The 23,997-nt window shown below is 35.7% G+C and overlaps 1 protein-coding gene across 1 annotated transcript in view; it reads right to left on the reverse strand.

Moving 5' to 3' along the window:
• Positions 1 to 6,888: 6,888 nt before the first annotated feature.
• WASL (WASP like actin nucleation promoting factor) overlaps positions 6,889 to 23,997 on the reverse strand; it is a 66,052-nt gene continuing 48,943 nt past the window's right edge. The window contains exons 8-11 of the mRNA XM_068549387.1: positions 23,537 to 23,690; positions 17,952 to 18,472; positions 10,718 to 10,826; positions 6,889 to 8,176 (exon numbers count right to left, since the gene is read on the reverse strand). Of these exons, the coding sequence (XP_068405488.1) occupies positions 8,115 to 8,176; positions 10,718 to 10,826; positions 17,952 to 18,472; positions 23,537 to 23,690 (846 nt within the window). The 3' untranslated portion in view covers positions 6,889 to 8,114. The remainder of the gene's footprint in view (positions 8,177 to 10,717; positions 10,827 to 17,951; positions 18,473 to 23,536; positions 23,691 to 23,997) is intronic.

The raw sequence follows: 23,997 nt of genomic DNA on the forward strand, positions 1-23,997 counted from the left end.
CATCAGTGATTCAAACTCTTGCCATATTTAGAGATAAATCTTATGGCAATCAGATGTTAATACTCCTACGTAAAACAGCCTGGAGTCACCAAATCTTTAAACTAGCCTAAGTTTTCACCACTAAGCTCATTGCCAATCTTGTGGGTAACGCTTACCAATAGAAATCTTTTCCCTATCTTTTTCTGTTTTCCCCACATTTTCTCATTAGATGCTGAGTGCAGTCGTGTGAACTTCCTAAGAATCATGACGTATGGCTAAAATGCTATTTCTCAATCTAAATGGAGTCAGCTGAGAAACAGTTCACTAATTCTTCCTACTTATACCTGGGCAAGTTAGTAATTTCCACAGGCCAGGATGGTTCCATAAATACATTTTCTATACATCAAAATACATAAATGTTCCTGTTCATACACACTAACACAAAGAAAATTTCTTAAATAACGTTAAGTGGCTCCCCCAGTGTGACCTGCTAGAGGAACCCACACAAGTGTATCTCCAACATCTAGTGTCAAGTTTTTTCCAGCCCTCCTTTCTTCTTCACCGTGTGCCTTTTTGCCATTCTTTCATAATCAGTCATGAGCACACCTTCTATTCCTGATTGTGTGAAGGTAATTGAGTAAACTACAAAGACCTGCTAGGGCGCTGGCAGGCGGGGTTGAGAGGGGAGCCTGATTTCTCAATGTGTCTTAGAATTATGTGGTCACATGAATTTCCTCTGTTACCCTGATGTAGATATATTAATACGTGGAATGAGAGATTTGTTTTATTCTGAAGCCTACTTCCAACTTACAGTAACAGTAATCATTTAAAATAGTTTGGTTTAGGATAGGGCATTAAGATAACACTTGCGTTCAAGTGCATTCACCTAGTAGCTCTGAAAATACGATGTCTGGGAATTTGTGACAACTTGGGAACATGATCTAGGAGAACATTTCCTTATGTTTCTGTTCCTTCTTGCTTGATTCACCGGTTCCTATTAATATTTAAGAAACTTGTGTATTTGAAGGCTTTGGGGGCAAGATTCTCCAAAAATGTTAACAGTTTTTACAACGCCCATCCCCATCCTGTTTTGTGGAAAATCTTATCAACATAAAGACACAGCAATGGTTTTCATGTGTTGAAAGATACTCCAAAGTTTTATTATAATGTCGGACAGTTCATATGTGGGGTCACTACTGCAATTATAATTTACCATATATCATGAACTGAGACCAAGGTATGAAAACAGTGGTACATCTAAGTGTTAACCAGCCATGCAGTGGAAAGAATACAACCACATTTTTTTCCTACAAGAATCCTATCTTTTCCAACAACCACCAAATCCCACGTGAGGAGTAAGCTTTACAGAATTACAACTGAACTCAAATGCATAATGTTTCTCCCTATCCATCTTCTCCCACGCAGGCTATTGGAATAGCCAACGTAATGATGATTGGTTTAATATTTAGCTAGCTGGGAAATGAAGAAACATATGTGAAAAATATACAGCGGTCCCTCAGTATACACAGAGGATGAACCCCATGGATACCAAAATCCGAGGCTGCTCGAGTCCCTTATATAAAGTGGCAGTCCAGTGGTTAAGACTCTGCGGTCTCTCTGCCGAGGGCCTGGGTTCGATTGCTGGTTGGGGAACTAAAATCCCGCAAGCTGCACGGTGAGGCAAAAAATTTAAAATAAAAATAAATAAATAAATAAAATAATAAAATAAAAGTAAAAAGTAAAGTATAATAAAATAAAATAAAATGGAGTAGTACAGGGAATAGAGTTGGCCCTTTGTCTTTAGAGGATGCGACACCTGCGGGAACAGAGAGCTGACTGTAGTGTCCCCATCAAACCAGTTTCTCTGTTGTTCTGCGTTCTGGAAAACAAAGTGATGAAAATGGAAAGTAAAAAGAAGGATGCTGAAAGGGCTCAGGTTGTGTGTAGAATTTCTCTTTGTTCGTGGTCTAACTGGCATAAACCTTATGAGGTTGTCCCAGACATGTTGGCTGTAAAACCGTGGGGCACTGGTACAGATCTAAAGCATTCATCGGGCTCAGTATCTACTTGAACTTTCTAAACATCTTGAGGCATCAGGTCCTTATAAACATGTTCCATACGGGCCAGAGGCATTCATGCATGAACAAAGCAAGACCACTTACAGAAGAGAATCCATTTACAGGTGGCTTGGAAAATGGTTGCAATTCTAGGACTATGCTTATTAAGTTAGACTCTAATAATTATTTTTTTTTAAGTTGATTTTATTTTTTTAAAGGTTTTTCTGATATGGACCATTTTTAAAGTCCTTATTGAATTTGTTACAATACTGCTTCTGGTTTTATGTTTTGGTTTCTTTGGCCATGAGGCATGTGGGATCTTAGCTCCCCGACCAGGGATAGAACCTGCACCCCACTGCCTTGGAAGGCGAAGTCTTAACCACTGGACCGCCAGGGAAGCCTCAACTCTCATAATCACTTAACTATTAATGTTAACTACATCACAACCTGCAGCAAATATCCATAGCAAAGTTCATAGAAGTCTTAAAAAAAAGAAAAACAATTTAAAAAATTTCCATTTGAATGGGCTAGTATGGATTGAGCTTTAGCTGAATATGCAACTAAGATGTTGGCCTTTCTACATTTACATCCTTGCTCAATAAACAAGCAAAACCCAAATATGCTAAATATTTCATCAGCTTCTCCCTAACTAGTTATCACCCTTCAAAATGGAGATATGAATATACTTCTTAATTTTACTTGCTGAGTGTTTTCCCAATCCCAATCTTAAAACAAAAATCTGGTTGCAGACACAAATTCTCCTTTCTATCCTCTGCCTCCTTAGAGTCCCACTCTAGTTGAAAAAAAAAAAAAAGAAAGAAAGAAAGAAAGAAAAGAAAAAGGAAAGATTGTTTCTTTTTAGGCCCAGAAACTGATTTAAGAACCAGAATTGTCTTACAGACAACTACAGAATTGAGATATTATGAACAGCTTTGATGATTTGTTTCCCTACAGTTAACTGGACATAATGCCTTTTCCTTTCACTTAATTTCTTTCAACACCACAAATACTAAATATGTTTTATTTTCCTGCCTCTTTTACAATAAGGGTGAAGTACATGCAACCAAATTAGAATCTCCCCTGTCTCACTAATAAGAAAACCAGGAAACTGGATTTAAAGTGTTCAGTTTGTCCTTGTACTCCTTGGAAGAACTCCTGGTCTTTAAATTGACAGTACAACTGTTGGTTGGAAATTATACAGAAAGATTGATACATTCTCAAAGTAATTTTCTGTGAGGCCGTTGACTGTAAGGGTTTACAAAATACGTATGTTTATATAAAGGCAATGCTCATTTACATCTATAAGAAACGAATGAAAATAATTTGGATGTAGAATAAAAAGCTCAATTTCATTTCTACCCAGTACTAAATGACAGGAGTGTCCTGTGATGACTGAATGCCTGGACAATGTAGGGTGACCGCCATCACTGAGCCAGAATACTATCACATGCTTTAGAGTCAGAGGCTGGCTCCTCAAAGTAAGCCAGCTTTCCCGGGCACATGACAACAGGATGCTGGAGGCTTCTATCAACACCCAGCTGACACGTGAGAAAGGGTGAAATTTGTAGCCATAGATCTTTCAGAAACAAAGTAAATCTGCAATTTATCCACAACTTAAGAAAAACAGAGAAAACAAGGATAGAACAGTATTATGGTAATAAATGGAAAAGAGCAACTGACCTAGTAGTCAGATCTGGCTTCTAGTATCTGGCTTTCTAATGGGCTTCAGGCAAGCCCCTCAACTACCCTGGATACCCTCTCACCCAGGAAAAGAGAACAGGCTCGATATAACTGGATTGTCTCCAACTGTCTTTCAATTGTGAAGTTAAGTATTTTAGATTTCAGGAGGGAGGGAAGCTGACTGAACTGTTATATTTTACAATACCCATCACATATTTAATTTTAATAAACAGTTGTTTAAATAAGGTGATATTGATGCTTAAAAATTCTTAGACTTTAGGCCTTGATGAAAATCCTCACACATCTAGCAATAACTAAGATAAAACTGAATTTAGGTCAGGACACGCCAACCAATTCAAGGCAGAAAATGCCAACATGACACTTGGAACTTCAAGCTCTGTAACGCAATTTGATACTGCTAAAACTGTACTTCTTCTTAAATAAAAAATTTTTTTAAATCCTTAAATTTTTTTGGTTGTTAAAAAATTAAGGGGCTACTTCGAATTTACTAGAAATTCCCCCATACACAAACATCTAAGCCAGAAACCACCTATAAGCTACTGTTATATTTTACTCAAAGTAATTGTGTTATTCATATCTTGACTTGTCAATCGTGATGGTGGTACACATGACCAGTTTAGATTTACACTGGACTTGTGTAAAAAGTAATACTATATGTGTATCAATAGTTAGTATGGCCATTGGTGTATATTAAAAAGTTTTTTTAAGCTATGGTTGATTTATCTAGATTCTGTTATAAAGCCAAAATTTGCAATGGGTTCCCTCACGGCAAGGGAGGATACCATGTACCACATATAGAAGTAAAGGCAGTCTTAGTAGTAACTGCAAAGTAAGTTCCCCATCATATTCATAACAGCCAAGTTATTACACCTTTTTCCAGTGGCTTCACTAAAAGCAAAGTTAAAAGAAAACAATCTACGAATAAAAGAAGAAGCGATTACAAAGAGTATGCTGTGTTTTGGAGGTATGATGTGACAATGTCAATAAGATAGGTGTGCAAAATAAAATGTCTCAACTTTTCCATAAATAATTTTCTATTGTACTATAAATAGGCCTTATCTCTACAGTTGTCCTTTAAGAACTCCATTTCTAAAGCAGAGTAAGTTGTTTCAGGAATTTCTTCACTGATTAGATTAAGATAATGCGACAAGAGCAATTCTGAGGCACTTCCCTCTTTAAAAAAATTTTTAAGAAACAAAATTTTTAATAGGACATATCATTATGGAAATGTTTAAATTTGACTAACGCTCTTCGAAAGCATTTTGTAGCATCCTACACGCTGGATTCCGTAACTCAGTTTAATCTTCAGACACCCACTTGTGCCAGGGCCAGTAGAACAGAAAATTCTATTTATCAAAAACTGAATTTCCTATTTAAAAGGAAGCACCATCTTTGATACCATTTATTAAAAGCTATTTAAGTCCCACATGAACTTTATATTTGGCTTCTACTGCAACTACCAGTAAACTCCACTATCACTCTGATTTAGGAAACTGCAACGTTTTCGGTGTGCGAGAGTTCTGGTTTGACCTTGCAATGTGAATGCTCTGTGTACCACAGCAGTGGCTCCCAGGGGAACAGCTGAGCAGCCGTCACGTTTCCCAGAACAGGGTGTAACATTCTTTTGCTCACCGTGTTTATCTAACGGCACACTCCAACTCTCAGGGCATGCAGCCGGCTAAAAATTTCAACCCTTATCGTTCACTGCTATGAACCCGTTACTATACTCTACAGTTTAAGATTTTTTACCCATTTTAATCTCTTGACAATACACAAATAAGAAACACACTATTTTATACTATTTGGGTCAAATTAATTTTATTATGCTCCATGATGAATTGCCACCAGTGCAACATCCTATTCACTATACATTTCAAAAAAATATTTCACATACTAAACAAAATTTCGGTTGATAAATGGAAGTGAATGATTGAGAGTCTTTATGAATCTCATACATACAGCATGTGGCTAAGCTGAAACTGTCTATCACGTAGCATTCAGATATAAAAAGCCTCATGCTAGTCTGTTAAAGGCGAAGGCTGTCAGACAACCATTTAGCTGGAGGACACGTGGGAGGCTCTCAGGCGGTGCACGGGTGTAGTGCTGTCCACGACGCAAGGCGGTGGGGGACTGAAACATGCAACCTTTACGTCTAAAGAGGATTTAGTCTTCGCGGCTGGACGGAGCTCCAAAGCTGCGGTGTTTCAACCAATAACGACTCAGACTTTGTGCAACAACAACAAACAACAACAACAAAGTCTTTTACTTTTCCTTTAAGAAGAAAGAATAAACTTGATTATCACTGGCAAATTTTATACCCACCTGACGTGTTTCAAATTGTGTTTCCAATTCAAAGAATCGATATCCTCTGCTCAGAGCAGCTCCTGATACATCTTTATCATAACAAAGTCAGCGGGGAAACCCTGAATTCCTTGCCCCAAAGTTAACAGAGATCTTAAATTGGCATTACTTTAAAGATATTTCTAAGATATTTTAAAAATTCTGTATAATGTCTAAAACAAAAGAAAGGAACACGTTTATTATTTTTTTTAAATAATTACAACGTTCTATTTACCATTTGCACGAATTTCTAATTTTACTGGTTAGTAGTTGTCCAGCCTCATCCACACCAGACCCACAGAGCTCAAGCCACAATACAAATGAGAGTAAGCAGAAAAAGGCTTCCAGCAGCAGAGGGCACTGTTTTTGCAAGTAACAAAAAAGTCTAGAATCTTTCCCACGTTCTTAAATTATTCCTGCAAGGTAGGTAACATTCTTTGAATAACTTAACTGTTTTACTGCACCACTGACTGCTTTCAGCAACAAAACCTTTTAAATTATTTCTCATGATAACTAGATGCATGATCACTAGAGATTATGTGATAACAGGTTAAAATTCAAGCCACATCTTGCAGGTCCAGCCCGTCAAGATCATGCCAACACTAGATTTTGGTTGGTACAATTATAGACAGCTTAATTTTTAGTTGGATGTTGTGACTATAGTAACGAAATACATTTGGAACTACATTCTGCGTATGACTCAATGTGAGAAAAATAGGTGTCTGTATGTAAATCAGATAATTTTTCTACCTAAAATTTAAAGTAGGTAGGTATGATAATTAATGCTATAAATATGAAACAACCACCTTTAGGCAGACTAATGTATTGTAGAGAGGCATTGTATCATTTAGCATACATAACAAATGTGCAGGATGTAAAGTTTTATTTGTTTTTTTTTTTTTTAATCTGTCATTCAGTTTTGTATTTCAAGAAATTTGACATTGGGACCACCAGTCTTTTAAGAAAAATGTAACCCTTCACCTGACATTTGACAAAAATCTTGAGAAATTATCAAACTTTAAAAAAAACAGCATAATAGTTTCATCATTACAGTGTATACCTTTGCCAAATAGGTAAGATTTTTATATCTGGTATTTCTGAATACCTCAATCCATACAGACTGCAAAATAAAAATACTTAGTTCCACACCACTTTTATGATGTTCTGATCTTTACAGTATATTTAACCAAATATTGAGGTAACCACAGTGTATAGCCTCCTTCAGTTCATGTAGAACGAAATTATCTCTAAAGATCCCCAGACCTCAACAACTTTTGTTTCAGAATAGTACCAAAAATATTTTTAAAATTTTTGCCTAAAAGAGCCTGCCACATTTGCTATAGCACAAAAATAACCTCAGTCAAGCATAGGTATGCAAGGGCTCCTTATGGTTCCAGCCTCCAAATACCACATCTGTACAGTAACAGGCAATACTGCTGTAAGAGGTGTGTTACTCATTTTCCCAACTAGCATCTCCGTAGTGATTTTACATAGCGCATATTGCTAAAATTTGAGAAACTGCATCAGTGTAGTGATGTCTAGAGAACTGTGCAATGTATCAGCTTCAACATTCATGTGGCATGTGTTCAAAATGAAGGGGCTAAATAAACTAAAGTTTGCATCACTTAAAAAAGAATGTAGTGCTATACTAGATTTTAATAAGAAAATTTAGGTACAGAAAAAGTAGGGTATGAAAATAGTGTTTTCCTTCTGGCATTGTAACTAAATTACATTAAGGTTTTTGTCAGTCTCACATATAATATTTAAACTCCCTTGTTGATGGAATGGGAAATATTCACAAATTAAGTGAGCATCCTGGTGTAAACGTGCACACAGTAACAGGGAGTAGCTTTGCAGAGGATTATGACAAACCCTTACAGATTACATGAGGTATTGCACAGATTAATAAAAAAAGCAAAAAAGGCAACAAAAATATACAGCAAATTGGTAGAACATTTACATGATAATTTTACAGAATCCATAGACAGAAAGCAGTGTTTAGTATTTCACCTTAAAAATATATATATAATATATAGATCAGTCTTCCCATTCATCATCATCCTCAAAATCTTCTTCATCATCTTCATCCTCATCTTCATCTAGAAGAGAATCATTAATACAAACAATTAAAACATATGCATAAATAAAATGACGTTTCATAATTCTTAGGGGACTTCTCTAATTATTCAGCTTCTAAAACACAAACCTGGAGGAATCTAGTTACTAAAATGGTTTAAAATGAATCAATAAAATACATCTAAAGAGTATTTGATAGTGAGCTGAAGATTAGAACGTGACTAAGACGACTTGGGTTCTAGTCCCTAAGTATCTATGTAACCAGTTTCAACCTGTGTTTCTTTACGTGTAAAATCACATTTGAGTTGATCTCTCTGAATTTTAGGGTCACATATTGCAAATCCAACAAAGGCCCCTTCAATGACTGTCTTTAAAGAAAAGTTGTAAAAGATATAACCAGCACATTGTTTGTCTACCAATTTCAATTATAATTCCAGTGACAGGCGGGAACCGCATCAGCACTAAGCCATAAAGGAAACGGAGTAGGCAGTCCCAATACCTAACCTCCTTTTCTACCCCCTATTCTCCCTTGAACCCACTGACACTGCTCTTTCCGGGTCACCAAGGACCTACAGTTGCTAAAGCTAAAGCTCAATTCTCTGTTCTCATTCTCCTGACCCGTCATACCCACCTGACCCAGATGATCACTCCATCCTCCTTCAAACATTTCTTCACCTGACTTCTAAGATACCACACTCTCCAGTGCTCCGAACTCATTAGACTTTCTCTTCTCCATTTATACCCACTTTGATGATCTCATCCAGTTCCATAACTTTCAATACCATGTATATCTTAATGACATGCAAATTTATATTAACCGTTCACATCTCTCCTCTGAATTCCAGACTCATAACCAAATGTCTACTCAATATCTACTTTTAATTTTTTAATAAGTATCTCAAATTTAATATGTACAGAACCAAATTCCTAATCTTTCCTTTCAAACTTGCCACTCCTAAATCTTTCCCACTCTGTTAATGAAAATTTCACTCTTTCAGCTGCTCAGTTCAAAAACCTCAGAGTTATGCATCACTCCTTTTTTTCCCAAACCTCACTTCCAATCCATCAGCAAACCCAATGACTTCTACATTCAAAGTATAACTGGTATCCAACCACTTCTCAGGTGCTACCAACCTGACTGAAACCTGCATCATCTCTAGCTTGCATCACTGCCACTCCTCTGCTAAGAACCTTCCAGTGGCTTCCCATCACATTCATGGCTTCCAAAGCCTTACTCCCGGCCCCCTGCCACCTCTCATACTACATTCCTTATTCCTCTTTCTCTTGCTATCTTGTTCCAGCCCTACTGACCTTGGTTGGTGTTGTTCCTCAACCTCAGGAACTTTGTACTGGCTGTTACACACTTTCCTGTTTTCTACATGGTTTACTCCCTGAACTCCGTCTGGTCTTTTCTCAAATGACATCTTAGGTAGGCCTCATTATCCTCTTTCAAAATGAACTTCCCTCTCACGGCCTGTTAGTCCTTATATCTCCCTTTTCTGCTTAATTTCTGTCCTTAGTACGTATCACCATTTAATATACATATTTTCTAATTTGTTTTATTTATTGTCTCTCTCTTTCTCACTAGAATGCATGCTCCATGAAGGCAGGGATTTTTGTTGTTTTTTTATTTTATTATTATTCCACAATAAATATTTGTGGACTGAATTAACCTATCCTATCTTTGTAACACAGTATGGAAATAAAAATGCCTATTTAAGAAAAACAAATCTTGCTAAAAGATCTTAGATACCCACAGCCTTAAGGAGAAAGAAAGAGAAGGAAAATAACATTTATTGAACACCTACTATGTGCTAGGCAATCTGCTCGTTAGTTGCATATTAGTTTACTTACTGTTCATATCAATCATCTGATTTATGAATTCTCTCCATGTAACAAATTGGAGAATTGAGGTCCACCACAGGGAGTAAGTAATAGATTTAATAAGAACAAAGATCTGCTTCTAGTACATCATGCTCTCCAGTAAACCTCAACCATCACATCAGCAAAACCCATATTCTTTCTCTCTTTTAAAAGTGACATTCATTTACGTGGTGGTGTGCATATGTTTAATAACCTCAAATTAAGTACTAGTTTATTCCAGGAAAAAACAAAAAAGAGGAAACAAAAAACTTTAGGATTCTTTACTAAACCCTAGAAACAGTATAAATTATCTCATTTCTCAGCCCCAACTCTTGCAAATCAGGGAAACCTAAATTTCTTATGTCACAAGAATGTCACAGGAATGAGATTCAGGACTCCAGCCTTGTTTACAAGTCGTTTGCCAGGCATTCTATTAGTATTTCTGGTTTAGGAAACAAAATCGTCATTTTGCTAAAGTTGTTCTTCCAATTTATGGTTATGACAGTGGTGTCTTGACATCCATTAAGCTTCAAATAGACTAGTCACAGTTGCAACAACTTAAAATACATCCTAGAACCTACATCAGTAAGTTATTCAATAGCAGGGAAAAATCTAGCAAAGACTGTGTCACAGAATAAAAAGAGAAACAGAACTTCAAATATTCAAATTTATTAAATATACATATACACATGCAAATATACCTGAAGAATGAATGGCTTTGCTCCTTTTCTGCATCACTTCCATTAATGCACCTACAATTCCTGAAGTGGGTGCAGGTGTCGGTGGTGTAGACTCTTGGCCATCAGATACCTTGGAAAGGAAAATCAGCAAAATTTAGTAACACATCCTTAGCAAAAAATCTCTGTCTCCAGAAAATCTTTCTCTCTTAGAATCACTTTATTATTTTAAAACAAAACAAAACAAAAAAAGCAAACAATCAAGCCTAGAATAGGATTAACAAAATTAAGAAGAAAAAAAACCTGCTGCCTTAAAAGAATTCTCCAAGATACATTTCCCCTCCTTAATGTATAAGCCATTAATACATTTCCAAATTTAATACAACAGTCAAACTTTTTCCTAAATAATACTTGCCCTTACAGCTGGGTTACTTCTGTTCATTCTAGTACACAAAGCCCTGGCTGATGAGAAACTTTAAAACGATTATCAAAGGACATCATTTTACAAAACTAAGGTAGTATTTAGATTCCTAGAGTTATTAGAGGAGAAGAACATTTTAGGATATCTAAGAGCAATTAAAGAGACTTACGGTTTCCTAGAAAAACTCAGCTTTACAACTTTAAATATTATACTTAATATAAAGTTATAATATAAATATGTATAATACATAATATATATACTAGAATTCAAAATGAACCTTCCTTCTCATATCGTGTAACTTCTCGTTAAGGAGATCAGATGCGTAGCTTTCAAAATGCACCTCACAAGGCAACTAACTATCCCTAACTAAAGTACTTTACCTAATATAAACTACATTTGGGGGAAAAAAATCAACATCAAAGGGTCTCATTAAAATCTAATTTCTATATAAAATAATCCCTGATTCCAACACTCATTAAAAAAGGGACTACAGGAAGTTTGTAGAGATTCAGGAAAAAAAAAATACAATTTAGAAGCTATTGCTGTATGTGCACTTTGACTAAAATGAGCAGTCGTTTATACAAAACAGTCATTTTGTTAATTTTGTCCCTGGACTTATATTATCCACAGAATGGTATGATATTGGTATAATTAAAAGTGAAATAGCACAGCTATACTAAATAATTACATACACACACACAGTTGACCCTTGAACAACACGAGTTTGAACTGCATGGGTCCACTTATATGCAGATTATTTTCAACAAATATATTGGAAAACTTTTTAAAGATTTGCTACATTTGAAAAAACTTACATATGAATCACACTGCCTAGAAATATGGAAAAAATTAAGAAAAAGTTAGATATGTCATGAATGCATAAAACATATATAGATACACATCTATTTTATCACTTACTACCATAAAATATACACAAATCTATTACAAAAAGATAGAATTTATTAAAGCTTATACACAGATTGTACACGGCACCATTCCCTGTTGAGAGAAACGTAAACAAACATAAAGATGCAGTTTTAAATCATAACTGCATACGATTAACTGTAGTGCACATTGTACTACTGTAATAACTTTGTACCCACCTCCTACTGCTATTTCAGTACGCTCAAGTGTTGTGAGTATACGCTTAAAACTCCCTGTGATGCTATTAGTGTGAGCAGTTTGTCCCTCCAATAAATCGCGTATCACAGTAAAAAGTGATCTCTCGCAGTTCTCATGTATCTTTCATTGTATCTAGTGCAATACTGCAAGCCTTGACCAAAACCACGGGACCCATACGAAGTACCACTAGTAACACTGGAAGTGCTCCCAAGAAGCGGAGAAAAGTCATGACATTACAAGAAAAAGTTGAATTGTGTGATATATACTGTAGATTGAGGTCTGCAGCTGCAGCTGCCCACTGTTTCAAGATAAATGAATCCAGCATTAAGGACCATAATAAAAAAAAGAACAAGAAATTCATGAAACCATCGCTGCAGCTGCACCATCAGGTGCAAAAACCTTGCACTTTTTGTGAAGTAACTTTATACCTCATATTGAAAATGCAGCTTCCATGTGGATGCAGGGTTGCTATAAGAAAGGTGTACCTATAGACTCTAATGATTTGAGAAAAAGTGAAGTCATTATATGACAACTTAAATGAAAAGGAAGGTGAAGGACCTAAAGCTGGAAAATTTAATGCCAGCAAAGGACGGTTTGGTAATTTTAGAAAGGCGGTTTGATAATTTTGGCTTTAAAAATGTGAAGATAACAGGAAAAGCAGCTTCTGCCGACCAAGAGGCAGCAGAGGAGTTTCCAGATGCCATTAAGAAAATAATAGAGGAGAAAGGATATCTGCCTGAATAGGTTTTAAATGTAGATGAAAGTGTCCTATAAGTGCCCTGGAAGAAAAATGCCACAAAGGACATTTATAAGTAAGGAAGAGAAGCAAGCACCGGGATTGAGAAGCAATAGGTTAACTCTGCTGTTCTGTGCAAATGCAGTCAGGTTTACCATCAGGACTGCCCTTATCTATAAATTTGCTAACTCTTGTTGAAGGGAAAAGATAAACACCAGCTGCCAGTCTTTTGGTTAGATGACAAAAAGGCCTGGACAAGGAGAACCCTTTTTCTAAATTGGTTTCATCAATGCTTTGTCCCTGAAGTTAGGAGCTGCCTTGCCAGTAAGGGACCACCTTATAAAGTTCTTTTGATATTGGAGAGTGCCCAGGCCACCCAGAACCCCATGACTTCAACACCACAGTGGTCTACTTGCCCCCAACACAACATGTCTAATTCAGCCTCTAGATCAGGGGGTCATAAAGACCTTTAAGGCTCATTACACATGGTACTCTATGTAAAGAACTGTCAACTACAGAAGACAACTCCAAGAGAGAGAACATCATGAAAGTCTGGAAGGATTACATCACGGAAGATGCCATTGTTCTTACAGAAAAAGCGGTGAAAGCCATCAAGCCCGAAACAGTAAATTCCTGCTGGAGAAACTGTATCCAGATGTTCTATATGACTTCATAGGATTTACAACAGAGCCAAGCAAGGAAATCATGAAAGAGATCATTGATATGGCAAAAAAGGTGGCGGGGCGTGGTGGTAGTGGTGGTGAAGAGTTTCAAGATATGGATCTTGGAGAAATAAAAGAGCTAACAGACACCACACCAGAAAAATTAACAGAAGATGACTTGATAAAGATGAGTGTTTCCAAACCAGTGCCAGAGGATGATGAAGAAAATGTAGAAGAAGCAGTGCCAGGAAAACAAATTGACATTAGACAATCTGGCAGAAAGAAGGGTTCTCGGATTATTCAAGACTGCATTTGACTTCTTTTACAACATGGACCCTTCTATGATATGGGTACTAAAACTAAAACAAAGGAAATTATTGGGTTGGCCAAAAAGTTCCTTTGGTTTTCAAGTAAAAGTAAAAGACACATTTTTCATTTTCACCAATCACTTTAGTGAACAACGTAGTCACCCTTTTGTTCCACTATCTTCTGCCACTTTTCAGGCAACATCATAATTCCATCTTCTAAAAACTTTTTATCTTTTCGAGCAAAGAACTGTCCCAGGTGCCTTTTATAGTCTTCCAGGGAATTGAAATTTTTTTCATTAAAAAAATTCTGTAAAGACCGAAATAAATGGAAATCTGAAGGTGCAATGTCTGGTGAATATGGCGGATGAATCAGAACTTCCCAGCCAAGCTGTAACAGTTTTTGCCTGGTCATCAAAGAAACATGCGGTCTTGCATTATCCTGATGGAAGATGATGCATTTGCTGTTGACTTAATTCCAGATGCTTTTCGTCAAGTGCTGATTTCAGTTGGTCTAATTGGGAGCAGTACTTGTTGGAATTAATTGTTTGGTTTTCCGGAAGGAGCTCATAATAGAGGACTCCCTTCCAATCCCACCATATATACAACATCACCTTCTTTGGACAGAGACCGGCCTTTGGTGTGGTTGGTGGTGGTTCATTTCGCTTGCCCCACGATCTCTTCCGTTCCACATTATTGTACAGTATCCACTTTTCATTGCCCATCACAATTTGTTTTAAAAACGGAATGTTTTCGTTATGTTTCAGTAGAGAATTGCATGTGGAAATACGGTCAAGAAGGTTTTTTTTGCTTATGTTGAACCCAAACATCAAAGCGATGAACATAAACCAAGCTGGTGCAGATGATTTTCAACGCTTGATTTGGATATTTTGAGTATGTTGGCTATCTCAAGCATGGTATAACACCGATTGTCCTCAATTAATGTCTCGATTCGATCGCTATCAACTTCAATTGGTCTCCCTGACCGTGGAGCGTCATCCAGCGTGAAATCTCCAGCATGAAACTTCGCAAACCACTTTTGACACGTTCGATCAGTCACAGCACCTTCTCCATATGCTGCACAAATCCTTTTTTACGTTTCGGCTGCGTTTTCACCTTTCTTGAAATAATAAAGCATAATATGCTGAAAATGTTGTTTTTCTTCCATTTTCAATATTAAAATGGCTACACAAAAATTCACCAATTTTTGGTAAGTTTTTTTTTTTTTAATGCATGCTGATATGACAGCTGTCACAATACAATCTAAAAAAATTGTTTCGAATGAAGTTAAAGACAACTAAAGCGCTACTAGAGCCATCTTACGGGAAAAACCGAACAAACTCTTTGGCCAACCCAATATGATATAGTTCTATAAAATTAGTGTGCCTGCCTCTCCTGCCTCCCTTTACCCCTCCCTCCACCTCTTCCATTGAGGCCACTCCTGAGACAGCAAGAAGGACCAACACCTCCTTTTCCTCCTCCTCCTCTTCAGCCTACTCAACGTGACAACAAGGATTAAGCCCTTTACAATGATCTACTTCCACTTAATGAATAGTAATCATCATGCTGTACAGTTAATAAATTTATCTGTTGTGTATGTGTGTCTCTGTGTGAAAATCTAATAACTATACAGCAAGGACTGTATGAAATATTTTTGTGTCATCATCATCATCACCTAAGTATTCATCATGTAGAACACTGTGTGCAAGAGTTGAAGTGGACAGCTGCTCCTTACATAGGCATAAGGTGAGGGATATTTAATATAAAATTAATACTGTGTTAGTTTTCTTACTGTTTTACAACTTTGCTTTCGAAGAATTACATTACCATACAGTATGCCCCTCTCTCTCGTAACTGGAGAAACTGCATATCTGCCTACCTTCACAGGCGAGTGGTTTTTGAAAAAAAATATAACAATGTTCCCAATACAGTATTATGAATATGACTGTACTAACGTATGCCATAAAAATTTTATAACGATTCATTCACTAGTATATAGGCTAGCTACTGTGAAGCAATCATATTGAATATGCTAGGCTACCATAAAGCAATCATATGGCTGTCTCTCTGTTATCGCTGCATGAATTGTTATACCTGTAAATAAATATAAATTTCTCACATTCTTTTCATTTTTGATGTCTACTGTTAGTATTACATATAACATCTACAGTGTTTGTATTATATTAATAAGACAATATTGACCAAATTGATGTAGGTACTAACAGATAGATCATTCATCTTGTAAACAGATGAGGTAAACTTACAGTATCGATACATACAGTTCAGTACTGTAAACGTATTTTCTCTTCCTTATGATTTTCTTAATAACATTTCCCTTCTCTAGCTTACTTTGTTGTAAGAATACAGTATATAGTACATATACAAAATATGTGTTAAATTAACTGTTTATGTTATTGCTAAGGCTTCCAGTCAACAGTAGGCCATTAGTAATTAAGTTTTGGGGAGGCAAAAGTTATACACAGATTTGACCGCTGAGGGGGCTGGCACCCCTAACTCTCATTGCTGTCCAAGGGTCCACTTAGGTATTTGAAGTTCTAAAGTATATGACCCCATTAAAATCTGCTATTCACCTGGGCTGTGGTCATTTTGACAATAATTCTCCCCACCAACAACTATTCAAAGTTCTTCAACTGCTCCTGAGAAACCTGTAGTCTGAACTAAATGGGGAGAGGGAGCAGAGGTGATTGTTCACAGGCTGATCTAAGTATCATCCTGAATACATATTAAGAAAGGATGTAGACACATTTTAAAGAAGTTTCTTAAATCTGCTCTAGGTTAACGTTTAAATGCTTTCATTCGATTAGTTGTGTTCCCTAGCCATCATTCTCTTCCTAGCTAAAGCTTCTGAGATTTAGAAAGTTATCATAATTCTCTACACATTGCAAAATAATTTTCAATTAAAATCTCCTTTCAGCTCCATTTACTGCATAGAAAAATCTACCATCCATAACCTGCCTGAAGCCCTGCAGAGCAAATGTTCCTCCTGGAACTGAGAGACCACACATAAAGGCCCAGAGGAAGCATGTGAATGTTAGGCAGGTTAGGCTCTAGGTCAGGGGTCAGGAAACTACTGCCATGGACCAAATCTAGCCTGTCCCCTGTCTTTGTATAACTTTTTTAAAGCTAAGAATGATTTTTACACATTTTTAAATGGCTGAAAGAAAACAAAAGAAGAATATCTGTGATATGTGCAAATTATATGAAATTCAAATTTCAGTGTCCATAAATAAAGCTTTATAGAACACAATCATGCCCATTCACTTATGTGCTGTCTATGGCTGCTGCTTTTGTGGTATAATAGCAGAGTTGAGCAGCTGTAACAGATACCATATGGCCTGCAAGCCTAAAATATTTACTGTCTGGTCCTTTAAAGAAAAAAGTTTGCCAACCTCTGCTCTAGAGATTAAACGATGACCTCAACCAATTCAGAGAATCCAAAATTATCTGTCACTATAGAAATTCTAATTAGAACTCTTTGAATTTTCTGTGGAGTCTGATTCTCTACTAATCTAAATTTCAGACACAGAAACTTTAAAATATGGTTTAGTTTTCATAAAGTTAATGGTTTGACTTTGCCAGAATGATTACAATTGGTTTCAACAGGGCTATGTTTACTTCTGTATAGTTTAATAAAGATTTTTCTTTAAATTAAAATTTATTTAAAAGTCTAGAACGACGGATTGCAGACATAGTGCAAGATTCTTTATACGAAGTTCTAGAATAGGCAAACTAAACCTATGGTGATAGAAATCAGGTCAGTGATTCTTTTTGAGAAGGGAGAGGCATGAGGGAACTTTCTGGGGTGATATTTTGATACAGAAGTATGGATCACACAGGTAAAGGCATAAACATGCATTTTAGGGTATGTAAGGGTTAAAAAAACACACACCAAGAGAAAAAGTAAAAACAAAACTTTTTTCAAAGATGTCTTATAATTGCTTTAAAATTCCATTAAGACAGGCAGTCTAACCGAAACGAACAGATTACTTACAGATTTCAGCTGAATGCCCTGCCGTATCTGGTCTAAAAGCGCATCCCTTCCAGAGCAGGACACCGGTCGACTGTTCTGTTCCACTTTTTTTAGCTGAGCACCCTCTCTGATTTGATCTAAAAGAGCTGCTTTGCTTCCTGCAGAAGTTGGAACCTGATGGTCACCATCGGAAGGGAGGCCCGGGGGAGGTGGCGGCCCCGGTGGCGGGGGAGGTGGAGGCGGTGGGGGCGGTGCCATCGACCCCGCCACTGACAGAGGTGGAGGAGGTGGCGGCGGCCCTGAAGGTGCCGAGGAGGGAAGGGCTGGAGGAGGAGGAGGGTACATCCTGTTTGGCGGTGGTGGAGGGACTCCGACACCTGGCCTGGACGGAGGCGGCGGTGGCGGCGCAGCCGTGGGAGCTCTTGAAGGGGGCGGAGGAGGAGCCCCTCTTCCCCGGGCAGGAGGGGGAGGAGGGCCCGAGCTATGTGGAGGCGGCGGGGGAGGAGGCGGCCCTCCCCGTGACGGTGGTGGAGGTGGTGGTGCTGAAATGAAAACAGAAAAAAAGAAAAGCATGCTTTTTCCCCCGCAAACATTATACTGAAAAAGCGGCTCATTTCAACATGTATTTAAAAAAAACCAACATGAGGGGAAAAAAAGAGGCCTCATCTTCGTATTTTACTTTACAAAGATATCTGAGCACAGATGACATCTTACAACTCTGGGACTACTCGGCCCTGGTCTATCTTGAAAAAATATTAGCTAAAATAGTAGAATTTAGTTTTTAGGAATCAGCACCACTTCTCAAGGTAAGGGAATAAACACATTTTTATGTAATAATAATGAAACTATAACAATGATATTAAACATTTTGGGCAATAAGCAACATTTTACATTTTAATAAAAATTAATGGATACCTTCCCTCTTTAAAGAATCAAGTATATTTAGTTGTTTTATAAAATTAATTTACATTCAGAATTAAACAGCTAATGTAGTGTAATCTATTAGAATTTATTCAAGTTAATCTGAGCTAAACTCAAATACAATACTTTTTCTTTGACAATGTAAATCTTTGTCACCTAACTTACATTTGTAATTTATAATGTCCTACATTTTTACATGTATAGAACATATAATAATATATAATACAAGTTATGTAATAAATATATATTATAGTGATATATAATACAATATATCATGTATATATTGAATATATTGTACTATATTAATAAAAGATGGTCAGCAATTCTAGTGATGGCATTAAGGGAGGCTGGTTGCTCAGCTGAAATGTTCAACTACTTATTCAGGAGACATTAACAAATTAACTGAGAATTTCTAAACACTGTAAGATTAAAGTTATTAATAAAATATTAACATGATCCTGGTAGTAATGACATATACATTCTTATTTTACTTAAGGGAAAATGTAAGCTAAAATAGAGAAACAAATTCAAAGTATAAAATTTATTACATTTCTAGAGACATGATTTTACCAACAGCATACGCAAACTTACATAATAATAAACTTCATTATTTCTCCATTCATTTAAAGAGTGACTAGAAAAAATAACTATTTTTAGGAATAAAGAAATCCTAAAATCCATAACAGCTATTTGTATTTACTGGTACAAACTAATATATTATTGATGGATATTTCTACAATCTATACAATAAAAATACCTACCTTAATTTCAAATAATAATAGGCTCAGATGCTCAATAATGCAATGAAACCAGAGAAGAAAAAGCCCCCCTCAGTTCAAAGGAAATCAAACATTATCTTCTGATTTTATTTGGGACAATCATGGGAAATACACTCTAAAATATGCTATCAAATATAGTCATAAACATTAGATGAAATATACAGAAAGGCCAAAACTCACGAGGGTACTGTCTCCTGGCACAGAAACTTTTAAAACTGGAAATAATATATAGCTGCAAACAGGAGAGTCATCCTACTTGGATACAGGCCATCACTGAGGGAAGTTCCTATGATTTACACTCAAGGCATACTGGAGATCTGGGTGCTGCAGCTGAGGTTCACCCAATTTTCTCACCAGATCCAAGGCAAGGAGATTTAAACTTGCTAAAACCAAATTCTTTTCCGAACATAATTCATAGTAACAGGGTAAAACCAAGAGGATATGGCATATGTATATTATGTACACTCCCTGAATAAGATAGTAACATCAAATCCTTCAAGCAGATACAAAGATTTCATTTTAATCAGTTAAGGTTTACATTTCAAAAAACAATGTTGTCTGAACTAGCATTTTTATGATTTAGTTGTTTGTTAATCAAGAGGAAAAGGACCCACTCTATTCTACTACAAAAGGTATTAGTCCATCATTTCCTGTGGTTTCACCAAGGACTCTGGAACCATAATCTTTTCTACGTACAATGATGTATCTCTTCAATAGAGAGATTTAAAGTTCTTTTGAACTGGGAATAAGCACATTTATTGGAATAATTTGGGATTCAGCTAATACCCATTCAAAGAGACAGTAAATTATTGTTCAGGCAAAGGGAGAGCCTTAATTGATAGTGAATAAATTATCAGCTGCACCAAGTTTGGGTACAGCACAAGTTCAGCATTTCTATTATCTGAAAAGTGAGTGGAAACATCTCTATATTTTCATGAGGAAAACATCTATTACCAACTTTCTATTTTTACAATCTGTATTATGCCTACATAAAAAAAGGAAATTATGCAAAAGATATGCCATATCCCAAGGTAAAAATGTGAAAGAATTAAAACAGGAGGAGAGGAGAGACGGCACGTTAGGTTCATATGCACAAAAATGTCTGCTGAGCAGATCACACACCACTGTGAGAAAGTCTGGCAGCCTACAGATTTTCAAAACTGAGTCACACAAACACCAGAATCAGAATGACAATGATAGTTCTTAGATATTTAAGAAATACATAAAGTAAAAAGCATGACACAAAAGTTACAACAAATAAAACTGTTCTTACTATCAAAGCTTAGAAAAGAAGACAGACTGAGGCTTATGGAAAAAACCTCGTCTTGATGCTGCACGATAAGGAAAAGTTGATATACTTAACTTTCAGATATTATTTCAGATCAAATTAATATTAAGAGTAATTGGTAGATAACTCTAGATATATATTTAGGGGAATTATAAGCAGAAATTGTAAAATAATATAAATATAACTAATATTTAAAAGAAATGTAGTTTTATAGAATTCAGGAAACTGCTCTCATGCACTCTCATCAAGATTAAAGCAAACCAGGCAAGTATTATTCAACACAAATGTAAATTTATGGGAATACTAACAACTCTCTGAGTAGTCATTTATAACTGTGTGTTTGCTTATGTTTAGTCCTCCCCACTGCCCCAAATTAATGTAAAAATGTAAGTATATTTTATGTAGGTTATTGAAATAATGCCAAGTGTGAAAAGCAATCACTAAAAATAAGTATATTAAGTAATAATAAAAACAGTGGTGCTGTTAAGAGGTAATCCACAGAATTTCAAAAAAATTATCTAAATTACAGATGAAATATGAGCTCTGACTCATATAGAAATAAACTTCCTTTTTTACTTTAGCATCTATGTAACATTAGTTACATAGCCCCAAACATTAGTTTGAAGAGAAGGCAGAAAACCTTACTGGATGTTAGATTTGGAGGCAGGATAAATGAGTTCTAGCGTCTTTGAAAATAAATACATGCATAATTTAGTACACTGGGCCAAATAACATCCCCCATACATACCACTCCATTGTGGTGGACCTAAGAACAGATTATTAGAAATTAATGGACTTCAAACAATTGCAAAGACAGACACACAAAAAGATACACTGGAAATCACAAGGTCTCCTACTTTTTACAAATTTGATTACATGATTTTACAAAATAAGTTTCAAGAGATTTGATTCAAGTTTTACAAAATATATTTTTATGACAACTTCATAAACTTCTCCATCTCTAATTTTTTTTCATACTTCTGAACACACTATATGTTTTGCCTAGAAAACATTTCCTTAATAAAAATCATTAATCTGTCTTTTTATTCTTCCTCTAAAAAAATGTACCTTCTGTAAAATCAATCTTGGTTGTCTAAAAGGTTCCACACTGGGAGTTAGATTCTTGAGTATATGAATCTTGAGTATAAGTTCCCAAAGCATGTTTTTTGTAATGTCTGTGAATTTTTTTGTTTTAGGTAATTTAACTGAGGAAAGACCTTGCCTAATTTGATGTGTTAAAAGCAATTAGAATAAAAAGCAGTAATAATAAAGTTTAAAAAACAAACTCAATCAAGTTAATACAGACAACTCTCAGTTACAGATATTCAGGTGAGAGGGCAGCAGTACGGACTAATAAATGTCAAGAGTATTTATAAACTTATAAATTCAGAGAACTCAGAGAGACCCTGAGAATATTTTGGTATGAGGTGAAGGTGAGTGGTAACAGTGGAGAAAAAGAGAGTCAAGGAACAAACTAGGGGTCCTCAAGACCTTCCATCATCTGTATACTAACTGTAACTACAACTCATTCTGGCAGCATTAAAAAATGATAATGTTGCTGTGCCCCAGATGTTTTTATTAAAAATCCATAGAATTTGGAAATGTAATCTTCTCATGAAATAAGATAAATTAGCATCATACTAGTTTCAGTGGAACTAGCATTGTGTTTCCACAACAGTAATTATGACTATATACTTGTTTACATACCTGTTGTCACACCAGACTGTAAGATTTCTGAGGGCAGAAACCATACCTTTATATCTAAATATCCTGAGTAGAGACCAGTGCTGACATAACAATGTTTACTGAATATATGAATGAGTGAATGAATGAACATCAGCAGTGAAAAAGATACAGGTAAGTCAAATACCTAACTGAAAATGAGTTAAATTCTTCAGAAGAATGCTATGATTAACTGGAGCTTTTGTTTTGCTACACTATCTATCATGAGTATGCAAAAACTAGGAAGAAGAAAAGTAACCCCAAATGAATAAGGTGGCAAAGAGATAACTGTCATATGAGAAAACTCAGAATTAACTGTATTTGCATTTTATTGTGATAATTATTAAGATACGACCAAAAAACAAGGTGATTTAAATAAAATATCAGATCTTAAAAGGTTGCAAGTTGTTTGGGCTCTCAGGTACCGAATGACAAATTTTATACTTTAGCCAAGAAAAAAAATGTCTTTCAAAATAAATAGATTTTTCATTATTTATATTCTGAAAATGCTTATTATACATTACAGAATTCATATTTAAATTACTACTTCTGAATTGTAATAAAAACAACATTGATAGTGGTCTCTAAGATTCAGTAAGTGAAATATTATGCAGCTATTATTTTTTATTCTAAAACAAATAGCCAGAAGATTTCGTATGAATTTTCATTAATTTAATATAAGACTTTTTAATAATAAGAAAAGCCTTGACAAGTTTTTCAATTATACTGAAATAATGTAAAACACAGTACACTAGGCCAAACTAGTTCTCCATAAATTTGAACATTCTGCTTAAGGAAGGATCACATGAATGTATGTAGCTGTCGTCCATGAAACTGACCTCAAAAGATTCAAAAGAAAAAATAGATCACAATGCCTGAATAGAAATAAAAGTTACCTTGCCTTCGTAGTTCATTTTTAACAGCTTCAACACCTCCTGTTTTTTCAATGAAGTCATATATAACTTTTGATGTTTCTCTGTCTTTAAGTTGTGCCTCTGAGATTCCACACAGATCAAAAAGATTCTTCAATTCTGGATCCAAATTATTCAGCTACAACAGACAAAATAACTGCTAACTATAAAACCTATGTCAAATTTTTTACAATAGCAAGTTGAAATATTATTCTCATATCTATGCCCTTTATGAAATTATTTTCTTTTATGTTTATAAATTTTTAATATAGTTAGAGTATTTATATGCTAACTAAACTGTCTTACAAAAAACAGAAAAGATAAGAACAAAGAATACGTTTTATATTTTATTTCATCTCTTTGTTCCCTACCTTTAAAAAGAAGGCATCTCATTTAAATTTTTACTAATCCTTTCATGACTCAGACATCTATAATGCTCACCTACT

The sequence above is a fragment of the Eschrichtius robustus genome, chromosome 8 (assembly GCF_028021215.1).
Source record: "Eschrichtius robustus isolate mEscRob2 chromosome 8, mEscRob2.pri, whole genome shotgun sequence".
NCBI classification, from domain to species: Eukaryota; Metazoa; Chordata; class Mammalia; order Artiodactyla; family Eschrichtiidae; genus Eschrichtius; species Eschrichtius robustus.